This window comes from Syngnathoides biaculeatus, chromosome 14 (assembly GCF_019802595.1).
Source record: "Syngnathoides biaculeatus isolate LvHL_M chromosome 14, ASM1980259v1, whole genome shotgun sequence".
In the NCBI taxonomy this organism is placed as follows: Eukaryota; Metazoa; Chordata; class Actinopteri; order Syngnathiformes; family Syngnathidae; genus Syngnathoides; species Syngnathoides biaculeatus.
In genome coordinates, this window is record NC_084653.1 from 10,570,371 (window position 1) to 10,582,735 (window position 12,365).

The 12,365-nt window shown below is 38.9% G+C and overlaps 1 protein-coding gene across 1 annotated transcript; it reads right to left on the reverse strand.

Annotated features, from left to right (window-relative positions):
- Positions 1 to 7,170: 7,170 nt before the first annotated feature.
- vgll3 (vestigial-like family member 3) lies at positions 7,171 to 9,570 on the reverse strand. The gene is made up of 4 exons (XM_061841710.1): positions 9,354 to 9,570; positions 8,357 to 8,699; positions 7,715 to 8,269; positions 7,171 to 7,627 (listed from the first exon to the last, which is right to left on the reverse strand). Exons 1-4 carry the CDS (start codon positions 9,462 to 9,464, stop codon positions 7,587 to 7,589), a joined length of 1,050 nt encoding a protein of 349 aa, XP_061697694.1. The 5' UTR covers positions 9,465 to 9,570; the 3' UTR covers positions 7,171 to 7,586.
- Between the last annotated feature and the right edge of the window lie 2,795 nt (positions 9,571 to 12,365).

Consider the following 12,365-nt stretch of genomic DNA (forward strand, 5'->3'; position numbering starts at 1 on the left):
TGTTGAATGCTTTGGCTGATTTTGACAACGGTTAGACAAAAGGACGGGAACTATCCGTATTTAGGGTCACAGGTATCTGGAGTCCATCCCGTCTGACCTTGGGTGAGAAGCAGCATACACCCTGGATTTGTCGCCAGCCAGTCACCGGGCATATATACTCAAACATTCATTCACACTCACATTTACAACTATGAACTATTTTGAGTCAGCTATTAACCTAACATGCTTGTTTTTGAAGGGTGGGAGGATGCTGGAGCACTCTGAGAAAACCCAAAATGACGCAGGGAGAGCATTGAGCTGAGATTCAAACCCGGGACCTACTGACTGTGATCCAGACCTAAGTGCTAGTACACTGTGCTGCAATTACAGGAGTAGATACTCGCTCAGAGTCATGCTGAACATTGACAAACATGCCAGAGCTGGTTTGAAAATCACTCAAATGATTTCGCCTCTCTTTTAGTGAACTGACTTTGTCCTTTTAATGAGCAAATAAGGCATCATCAGAATGCGTGACGAAGGATGGGACTGTACTCTTTTTCAGGCTTATGATTAACTAAGATTGAATACCACCTGTTTTCATGTAGACAGAGATTTTTTGTTTTTTTTTTTAGGACTAGCAGCATGGGAAAATATACATTCTTTTATCTAACTTAGACTCATAGTTGTCATCACTTAGTAGCTGGATGTGTAAAGCAAAACCGACTGGACTGAAGGATTCATACTTGATTACCATATAGTAGGGTTTGGATAATGGTCCATCCATCCATTTTCCAAGCTGCTTATCCTCACAAGGGTCACGGGAGCACTGGAGACTATCGCAGCTAACTTCAGGCAACACACGGACTACACCCTGAACTGGTCATCAGTCACTTGGAGGCTGCATATCGACACCATCACTGAGCGGGAATTGATCCCACACTGCCCATACCAAAATCAGGCGTGTGTACCACTACACTATCAGTAAGTAGTTTGATATTGATAGTACAGTATTTTGCTAATGATACCGTTATTACCACCAGCGATTACGACTGAAATGTGGTGGTAAAAGCATCCAAGAATTTACCATATCTATGTAGGAGGCTGAAATCAAAACAATCTCACTGGAATAATACAGAATTTTTTTATTTGGTCGGCACAAAAGCATCCTGCTGACTTGATTCCAGTGTTCAACTCAGGAAAGTGTCCTTTTGTTCCTTGTGATTCTCAGAGGAAACATTATCTCAGTGACAGCTCCAAAGTGTAAACAATACAAAAGCAAACATCTGAGTCAATGGTCCGGGAATGCCTCTGTGGCTCTGGTATGCGTGGTATGGCCACTACATCCAGCATTGGGAGCAGCAGGTAGCTCCACATTGGGCCTGACTGAATGATTGGTGGGCAGGTGACTGGGAAAATGATTCCCTAGTGCTGTTCATGTGTAGATTTTTTTCAAATCATCATAAATTAAAACGTTGTGAAAGTTGCAATTTATTTCAATAGGTCTGAATAGATGTACACTTAAAATGATATATTATTATTATACATTATAACATATTTCATGAGTTTATTCATTTTTTAAAATATTTTTTATGACTCCTGTATATCTAACAGCAAATGAAAATCCCCAACTCACAATATCAAGAAATTTGATTATTACATAGGAACAGTATATAGAGATTGGGTACGGATTGGCATTTGAAAAGAGGATTTTCCAATGCGTTTAATGAATTTCTATAAGACATTTATTTTCACTTTTTGGATTCAAATCCTGATCCAAATGAACATTTCTGTAGTATTCTAATTTATTGATATGTACCCCAGTGTTAATACTGTATTGAAAATGTGAACTAATTGAATTGATGACTAATTTAATTTAATTAGTATAAGCAGTAAACGTTTTTGAAGTAAAATACTCATACACTTAATTTACCAACTAGTGCATAAACAACTAAAAATGAACATTTTGGAAAAAAATATGTATTAATTTGCATTGTCCTAACCATAGCTGATGCTAATTGTCTACAAGACAGGACCATGGAAGAGCTGTATGCTCTAAACTCTCAGCACTGCACCTAACCTTATTCTATGAGTGGGAGGGAATGTACGTGTTTCACTGGATGAGTGTAGAATACATAATAGAAATAAGTTACAAGATGAGAGGGTGAAGTATGATTTAACAGGGTTGACAGCAGAAATTTCATTTTTCTCTGAACGGCAGACACTGTAGCCGCTTTTGTCTAGATGTGCAGTTCACTTTATTTGAAGAGTCAGTAAAATGTTGAGTGCTATGAGAAAATAACACAAAAGTGGAATACAGTTAGAGGAGGCAAAAGTATTCAACATTAGAAAGGCTGGTAAAAGTAGTTTTACAGCACTCAATCAACTCCACTTAAATAAAAGTTAAAAAAGGGTGTAAGGTATTGAAGTTCAAGTAAAAGTGAATGTTTACTTTCGGTTATAAACAGTACAATACCTGCTTTGATAAGTTTAACTTGGCATAAAAGAAAAAACGTATCCTACACAACATGGTTTCACTCTATTATTAACATACAAATTGCTCAGACTGAAAAAACATGACTAGACTTCAATCGAAACAAAGTTTTCCCATAACATTGCTCACCTTGGGAATTGACTAACAATAAAAGCTAATTAAGATAGCGACCGTAAAAATACACATTTATATATTTTTTGATTAGATGAAAAACTTTTTGAAGATACACAGATAAATCATTCTTGGAGGCAACGACATTTTAAAAAATCCTTTTCTTCAGCCATAGGGTCGGAATATTTTACTTCCTGGAATCTGTTGCCATCGTCATTAATGTTCGTTGGTTTATGTTCCTCAATCTCGCAGCTGTCTTTTTTTTTTCCAGCCTCATAAATCGCCACAATCTACATTAGTCAATCAGTCAAGATCTCAGCAATGCTTAACTTTGCTTTGCTCTATTTACGACTTTTGTATATCTTGTCATCAACTGTGGAGGTTGAAAAAATAACAAGCCCATTCTATGAAAATGCACACTTAAAGTAAATAGTCATCAAAATAATAAATACTCGAGTAAAGTACAGATAACCGAAATATCTACTGAAGAATTAGTATTTTGCTACTACCTCCAGTGAATACAGTTGCGATGAGATGATTACATTAGCCTGATTTCACCATGGATGCGCCTGGCAGAGTTGTTACTGTTTGCATCAAATGTGCAAAAGAGACAACCACCATATGTACAGTACATCTTGCTAATGCCACCCCTTGGAGAATGTCACACTGCTTCCTGTTCATTTTTCTGCCGTTAGGCTTTACAAGTGAGCGTCACCACAACTGTACGAGTTTGTCCGAAATAGCAGATTTGGCTTATAAAAAGTCATGAGGTGGGATCCTGCTTGTCTAAACAGAGGACAGGCCTCGCTCGAGCGGCTGGGCAGTGGAGACTGAGCAGGGGGGAAACAGGTGTTGGTTGCTAAATGTGCTTTGAGTGAGCAGAGGAATGACAACTATGTACTGGCCTCTGCGGTTACTGGAACATTACCCAGAGTGGAGTTGACAGCAGTAACCTACTGAATGGAATGGAGTGGCGCTCCCCCTGATTGGAACAGGATTGGTGGTTTTGGAAACACACGATGAATGCAAGGACATAGATTAAGTTATTTTGTCGAACGTGAAAGTGAACCTAGTCTTGGTATTCATGCAGTCTATGCTATGATTCTTTGTCTCTAGCCATTCCGTACTGCCTTTTTTCCCTTTTAACACATTTGGTGTCGTGGACAGGAATGAAATGCAAATACTTTACGGAAGTAGATTTCTGTGGAATCTGTTTAGTTATTTAAAAGCATCACCGTTATTTTGTGCCAGAGCATTTTGTTAACCTTTCTGGGGTCTACATATAATCAATAATACAAATAAGAAGTTAGTACAACATGTACATAATATATCAAAAACTGTAGTTACACATGATTCATTTTTACAGTAGTTACTGAAAATACAGCGACGGTTCAACAAGTAAACAACATTGACACAAAAGGCACAAATTATTAATTGGATAATGAACAAATACTGTGAATATTTATTTCTTGGTCGACTTTTTTTTGTGCTGAATAACTGTTGGTATGAATAAAGGGACTCATGTTCTTTTAAAGTAGGGGGAAAAGGACTCATCCCTAAACCGAAGTATGTTGCTCGGCACCGCTTGAACCACATCTCACATGTAAACAATTGACTACTACACACAGTTCTGTAGTTCTCAGATTTTGCACATTTTCAGCAATTGTCTTCAAATATGTTTATTGTGGTTAGAAACTAAATATCTGATTTGGCTTGGCAGGGTTATTATTGTGCATAGTGAGTAAATGAGGCTAATCACACTGCATATCCTCCTACTTTGTGTGTGGACAAGCAATGGAACGTAGCCTCTCCGATGGGCTGTGGGTTAGATGTTCAACATGTTCATGTTTTTCTGGGCAAAACTCAAATCAAACTACAATCTGATGAAAATAAATCGCATAATCGAATGTACGTTATCATATATAGCAGAGCTACTCAGCACCTACTTAGAGAATTTAATACAGATGACCCAGTGTAATAATAGTAATAATATTATAGAAAATATACACGTTTCATCTTTTAACATTTTTATACATTCAAATAATGACAAAAAAGAAGCAGTTTTTTTTTTTTTTAGAAATCCTACTACTAGTAGTTGATTGTTGGAAAAGGGCAGCAATCACAGTAATCATAGTCTAAACTCAACAAGGGTTGAAATGGGCTCAGAAAAAAAGAAAATACAATCTAATTATTTTTCCAATTATTCAAAACCAATACAATTTTACAGTTCTGAATTGAAGCCTATTGGATTTTAAAAGAGGCTATTCTTGCAACAACAAAAAAAAAAAAAACAGATAAGGACACGACCCAGATGGACTTTTCTTGTTGCCTATATTCATTGACACACATGCTTGTTAGTAACCAAGTACATCTACGCTCATGTATCTGTTATTGTCCAATTATTTCCTATATACAGTACGTCATATAGGCAGCTACTATGTACTATGTATTTGGTTACTTCCTCTATATTTTCATTTCATTCTAAGCTTCCTTGTATAGTTTGTTAACGTAAATACAGTACCATACACGTGGAATCTGAAAAGCATCAGCAAAATAATCATGATTATTTTGCTGATATTATATAATAAATTAATACCTTGGAAATTCATACAGCAACATGTACATATTCAATGTTATTGGCTATACTGCTTTTCCCAATCTTACTCTTTGTCTTCCATTAGCTACACTTTTAACGTGAAAACATGTCAAAATTATCTCATTCACAATTCAGTGTAAAAACAAAAAAACATAAAACATAGACCCAATTTATGAATAAACTCAACCAACTTTTAGAGAATCCAGAATTGTCTTTGAGAATAATGTTGTACTTCCTGCAGTGGAAGTGCCTGGAGTGATGCTCCAAGGGTGCCAGTGGGATGTCTGTTAGCATATAAAGTACTCAACATGTTGATGCAGTAGCTACATGCTAATGCTAATTTGGTGGTCTGTGAGAAGAGACAATCTATGCAACTCAATCTTCCGAAATGTCACAGCTATTTTCAAAATGTGTCCTATTCCCCAACATGTTCCCTTTTGAATGTATTACCATATTCTCGTGTGTTACCATGTTTGTTTGTAAAATTGCAAGATACCTGTTCATCTGTGAACACCATTCATTTAAATATACATGCCCTTTTACTTGAACCACACGGGGATCACATCAAGCCACTCAAAACTCAAACATTAAACTCTAACGAAATCTAAAAGCCACTTATGACACAATATTGCTTGAAAAGTTAGTGATGGAGTATATTGTAATTGCACCTGTTTTTAACCCTGTTATGAATCTTTTGTCCACCAATTATGATGCCATGTAATGTATTATGTAAATATGTAATCATGTGGACTTTGTTGTAAGTGTATTTGTTTTGCTTTACTCTGCTCACTCTCTGTCTATGTGTCACTGTCTGCAGCCAGGTCAGCATTGCAACTGACAATTGTCCTGTCCTCAATTGCCTCACATTATTGCTGTTTCACTGTAGTCATATTTTGCCATGCTGTACAAACTGTTTTTACTTTCAAAAGTCATTGCACAATACTGAACAAGATGCCCATTTTGTGCGTTGTTAAAATGTGCGCTGCTAATTTTCCTTTTCAGGGTCATGCATCTTGGGATTCGTTCCTCAAGTTATTTTAAAATAAAGACAATTGTACTTCAGACGTTCTGCTTGATGCACAATGTTTCTCAAATACTGTAAAGAGAACAACATACAGAAGGAGAGGAGGCTGGATTGTCAGTGGGCTGCAACTGTTCGTCATAGCAACTGATGAGTCTCACTACCTTTTCCTCAGACGATGTTGCATTTTGACTTCATAAACATAGCTGTCCCGTAATGCCGTCCTACACTGTACGAGGATGTTTTTGTTATCAACTCAAACACTTGTACATCGGAAAAGGAACTCTTTGAATTGAAAACTCTTGCATTATATTTATCCTATTTGTATTTGTTGTTTTGATTTTATTTATTTTATGAACTCTACTTTGAGGGATGTTGCAGAAGAAACAATCCTGCTCACTAATAGCACTGACAGTCCATGTCTACCGTGTCCAGTAAACTTCCTGCCCAGACAGGACAAATGCATTCTTGCTGTTTGTCGGCTGACTGTGTGTGATTTCATGTCCATGTTTTCGTGAGGAGAGGCAACAAAGGAAAAAAAGAAAACCTGAGTGGTTATGGTATCTTGTACTATTTGTGGAATGCAGCCTATTTCCTCTGGTACTCGTGGTACAATGCGAGGGTTTTTCAATAACAATAAAGTGAGTAGTTTCAAGATGCAAAAACGTCTGTATTGGTCATGAATATCTGAACCCTGCATATGCAAACATTTAAAACAGCAACATCCCTAATCCAAGTCTTTCAAATCAATGGATATTTATCAATCTTGTTTTGGGTTCACTGACTTTTCCTTTTTTTTAACTAAAACATTGAGTTTCTAATATGTCCCAAATGATGGAAAAACATGAAAATGGCTACATTTGCAAATAGAACTTCATAATTTATTACTTACAGTACAACATACAATATCAAAATATATGAAACATAATCCCTTTTGGCAAAGATTCAAAAGTTTCATTCAGAGACAGACCATCCAGCAAAAAAAAAACAGTACTCATAATTTTTAAAAAATGTGTGCGCGTGTGTGGATGAATGTGTATATATGCACACACACACTCAGAAGGGCAAAACTGAACATATTTGCTATTCAAATCAACAGTTCTTGAAACAGAACCACTTTAACAAAAAAAATGAAAAATGTTTTTTTCCAACAAAACATTGAAGAAACCTCCTTTTGGTAGTCTGTGGACAGAGGTTTTACTCTCACCGGCTACATCCTGCAACCAAAGAATCACTCTTTACTCCAAGGCCGAGTCAATCTCCATCCTAAACTGTGTGGACAAGGTAGGAGCAGTCATAGGAGAGTCCATATTGTAGTGGTGGTTTGCAGCGATGATTGATGATGCCACTTAGTGTGAGCTGAGTCTTTTTCTAATGCATGTCAGCCGTTAGAACCAAACTGATGACTTTGCTTTGGTCTGCTCATAAGCTGCAGAGACAAATTAAAGCTTTGTTATTCCCACTTTTCCTACTTTGTTTACAGTATGCTTGACTAGATGCTTGTGACTGCACCTACCTGAATCATACAGCTCCAAGGATCCATGGAGGGGTGAAGGGATCCAGGGCACTGTTGAAGTCATGATTGGGCTACTGCTACTGGGGTCCATTTCTGTCTTTGCACTCTCACTGTTTGGGGAACTCCCTGCACTGGCTGCTGACTGGCTCTGGCTTCTCACACCGGGCAGCAGAAGAGGACTAAACCTCGCCTCCAGTGCTGCACCGTGGCTTGGATATGAATGAAACATTTGTCGGTGGTGGTGATGTTGGCGAGAATGAATGTGGGCATGGGGGTGAGGATGGTAGACATCGTGCACATTTGGGTAGCCACTTGGGCTCTGGGGGTTTAGGCTGTAGGTCCAGCTGTCTGTGAGGCTAGCCAGTGGTTGGAGGCTGGGTTGGGAGAACACATGACCAGCCCACAGACTTCCATCAGCGTGGTTTAGGGAAATGGCACTTGGAGAGAATTCGGGGTGGACAGACACCGAGACGGATGGGAGGCAGGTAGCAGGAAGGGATGGATAGGTGCTGCTCCATGCTGGACTTTTCTGACCCTCCGAGAGCGTCTCACCATCTGAACCCAAAAAACGATTCACAATCAAATATAATGTCTGAATTACATTTTAAGAGAAACATTTCTAAGTCCAATGCCCCTGTTTACCTTTCCATGATCCGCCAAAGCTTGAACCAGATGTCTGAGTCATCCGAAACGGCTTCGTCTCCCTATTATGTCCAGTGGACTGACTGAGGGCCCGAGAAAAGTGTTCATCCACCACATCACTGATGTCTCCTTGGAAATAGGTGAACAATATACACCGGGAGTTTAAATACTCCGCTCCTGCTGGTTGAGTTCCATCTTTGACCTCCAAATCATGTATTGATACACATCCAGATTCGGTTCGAGGAGCCGAAAAAAGACCCTGCTCTCCAGATAGTATTCCTCGTCCTCCACTTTCCTGTTGGCCTGAACAGTTGTGCATCTTAGTGTGCGCATTCAGCCTCCTCTGGAAGGGGGAATGAAATGATGAACATGGGATCAACACACAGGTCAATTCAAATACATGAAAAAAACTCTATGTAGAGTATATTCAAGGTTGAAGTGTGTTATAGATGCTCTTGTCTTCTATTCTACTGAACCTACATAAGGGGAATAGGAAAACTGGTTCGGTCTAACTAAAGTTCAAGTTGAAACATATGGTGAGTAGTTTGTAGAATTGTTAAGTAAGGTAAAGAGGTTGAGCAAATTTGGTCTTATAAAAGAATTTTTGGTTTCGTATTGACTTTAAGAATCTTTTCTCAGATAATTTCTAAGATGTCCTCCAAAGTCCCAAACACGGCCATCTAACCATCGGTATGGGTTTGTATCTGTTATTTTTTGTTTTCCACTTCCTCCCCACAGTTGACATTGTTATTCATCTGGATCTGATCTAGCCATTTTAATTATACTTCATTCAACTTTAAAACTTTAAATTAAAGCCCATTCAACTTATTCACATTCTTATCGCACTGTGGATCTGTATAGAACTTCACCACTTTTATCTATTAAGGGCTAAGAACTTCACTTAATGATTCCACCAGTGATGAAGCTTATCTTTAGTGTACAGTATGTCCATCTAATCCAATAAAACATATCACTAGTTGAAGGAAGGTGCTCTCACCTGTTGTTGTTGCTGCTGGTAGTGGTGGTTGTAGTATGTTGACTTGTAGGCTTCTGCAGGGAGGAGATGTGCTCCATAGTTTTGGTGGTACATCACATCCAGGCAGCTCATTGCGAGAGAGTCAAAGAGAGACGGAGAGTTAGAGAGAGAGACAGAAACAGAGAGAGAGAGACAGGGAGAGGGAGGGAAAGAGAGAGAGAGAGAGAGAGAGAGAGAGAGAGAGGAGAGAGAGAGAGAGAGAGAGAGAGAGAGAGAGAGAGAGAGAGAGAGAGAGACTACCATTGGACTCAATTGACTGGTGCACAGAGGTTTCAGGCTGGTTTTGTCCCTTCACTCGTCCAAGCCTCCATATATTGCCAAACACATACAATGGCCATGCCGTCCTGCTTCAATAACAACAATGAGCCTCCCGCTGTGCACCACCCAGGACCACAAAGTAGACCAAAAACTTGTGACACTGGAGCACAGTGGAAAAACTTGTGTCAAGATTTAAGACCTCTTCTTATTGGCTGTTGAGTGAGCATTTCTCTCTCTCTCTCTCTTCCTTTCTCGCTTTCATTTTAGGTTATGAGGTGGGGAGTGAGAGAGGGCTGGAGCACACTGACACACGCCCATTAGAGAAGGGTCTGGTCTGGACACACATGCTGTCTCTGTACTAAATACAAGCACTGTACTGGGCCCTCCCAAATCTCATTGCACCATTACAAGTTTGTTTTATAACACTTCGATCAAATGGGAAGGTTCTACACCCAAATCAAATATTGTAACATTCTATTTCTCATAGTTTTAAATTTTTACTTTCCAGAAACCCCAAAGTTCTTCAATTCGCTTGCCTCAACTTTATTTGTTTAACCAGGCTGATATAAAATTGAGCATATTATCCCCTCGCCCTCAATAAAATTAGGTACTGTACATCTGCACAATTTAATAAGATCCAACATAAGCTCTGTGACCAAACAGTGTTTCTTTTAACAAATGAGTAAAGTGGCTTGGTTGAGTTGTTCATTATAATAATTGTTATGCAATGCTGCACGGCTGATCTGAACCATATGCTGCTTCTAATATTTCGCTCCTCACGTGAAACTTAATATGGCAAATAAAATAGAAAACATACAAACAGTCCCAAGGATTTAGGAACTGTATCTCAATGTAAATGGCTCCACAGCGATACGCCCATTTTATTTTTGTGGCTTCATAAATACTGCTTATGATTCTGATGATTCAACAGAGTTAGAGAAAAGCAAAGAAATGGCAGGTGTGGCCTGAATTTGTTTGCAGAAACAGGAGAAAGAGTATGAGGGCATCTTGTGGAGAAAGTGTTGATGGCAGGTCAGGGAGGTTTGTGACTGGATTTGGATTCAGGGTCTATGAGGTTAATCAGTGGTTCTTACAATTGTGGCAGGTGTGTATTGATTGCCATTATGGTTTATGTAGACTTTTGATATCTAATGTATGTGGTTTTCCAATGTGGTTAGAGAAACACAAAGAATAATCATGACAAAATCTTATTATTTGCCATTATTATTTGTTTGTATTAAACAAATTTTTAACAACTTATACTGTTCGTACACACACGCACACCTGCACACGATTTCAACTCGAAAGTTCATTTACTATTCATCATTGCTCTATTCTACCCAGTTAGACATAAATAAGAGAAAAGGGTAATTTATTATTATTCCCTAGATTGGCCCAGCTTGCTGTCATTGTTGAGTTTCATGTTCGAGTTGGTGGGACTGATGCGACCTGGGGGACCAAGACAAATGTTTAATGCTTCCATCACTTTCAGTCGTCTTTCATTCACTTGATCTCACAAAGGGAGTGCAATTTATTCAGCCGTTGTCTCCCGTTGTGATTAGACTTCACAGAAATAGGCCATCAGTTTGAGAGAACTGTGGTTGATGGTCACATGATTTATGCTACTGACTGAGTATTCCTACACACACTGATAGCTGAATCAATGTCAAGCTACAGTATGTGATCTACTTTTTAAGAGTTTTTTTTTTCTTTCTACAAATTAAATACATGTTCTGTGATTGGATGGCAACCAGTTCAGGGTCTACGATAGCTGGGATAGGCTCCACCACCCCTGCAACCCTTGTGGATAAGCGGCTCAGCTAATAGATGGATGGATGAATAGGAAATTTCTTTTCAAGGAACCTGGATGGCAATGGTAATCTTATCTCCCTCTATAGTTCCCATAGAAAGATTTCCTTCGTGTGGAAATGGGGCAGTAGCACAGTGCAAGTGCATTTTGGGAAACACGTTGCAAACACATTTTTGCACACTTGAGAGTGTACATTACAGCACAGATACACATGAATTCCTCGTGTCTGACACCCGACCCGGAGGGTTTTCCGCCAAACATCTGGAGCAGCTCGTGCCTCCACTCTTCTGAGCCTTAATGAGGCACAGTGATGATTATTAGAGGATGTTTTAAAGGGGGGAAATTGAGGGAAGGGAAAGAAAGGCACATCAATTATTCTGGAGTTTTGGAATTGTTTGCTTTTCAATCCTATAAGCTCGAAAGGAATGGAGGAAGACCCTCCAGTGTTTTGGATCTAAATACATTTTACCATCTAGACACATTTTAGAGGCACTTTCTGTGTTGATGTTTTGACTCCGTAGATGTCCTTGAAGCGGTGTTCCACATATGTGCTGCTAAAAATGTTTGATGATACTGACTGAAGATATAAACAGTAAGTGCAAAAATAAATGAAGAAACAGACAATATTGTGGTTAATTAAGATGAAACTTTCTCCTGCAGTCCTGATGAAGCAGGTGTGAGATGATGCTAACTGCTCTTTATGAAAAGTCGCATTAAGCAGAATGCAGCATCAGGAATATTCAGCAATATAATCGCTATCATTCTTTCCCTGGGGAGAATGTAGAAAAACACACACCTGCTTGAGCTCTTTTTGGACAGCCTAATGATGATGATGACAGCATTACATGGAGAAGAGGAAGAGGCAAGTTGGCCACAACATTCGGTGTACTACATTCTTTAACCAG

Bases quoted from the DNA above. Each gene is read 5' to 3' on its own strand.
- vgll3 (XM_061841710.1), bottom strand. From the start codon at position 9,464: ATGAGCTGCCTGGATGTGATGTACCACCAAAACTATGGAGCACATCTC. The intron at 8,700-9,353 runs GTGAGAGCACCT...TCCCCCTTCCAG, and splicing joins ACCAGCAGCAACAACAACAG to AGGAGGCTGAATGCGCACAC. The intron at 8,270-8,356 runs GTAAACAGGGGC...TTTTGGGTTCAG, and splicing joins CTTTGGCGGATCATGGAAAG to ATGGTGAGACGCTCTCGGAG.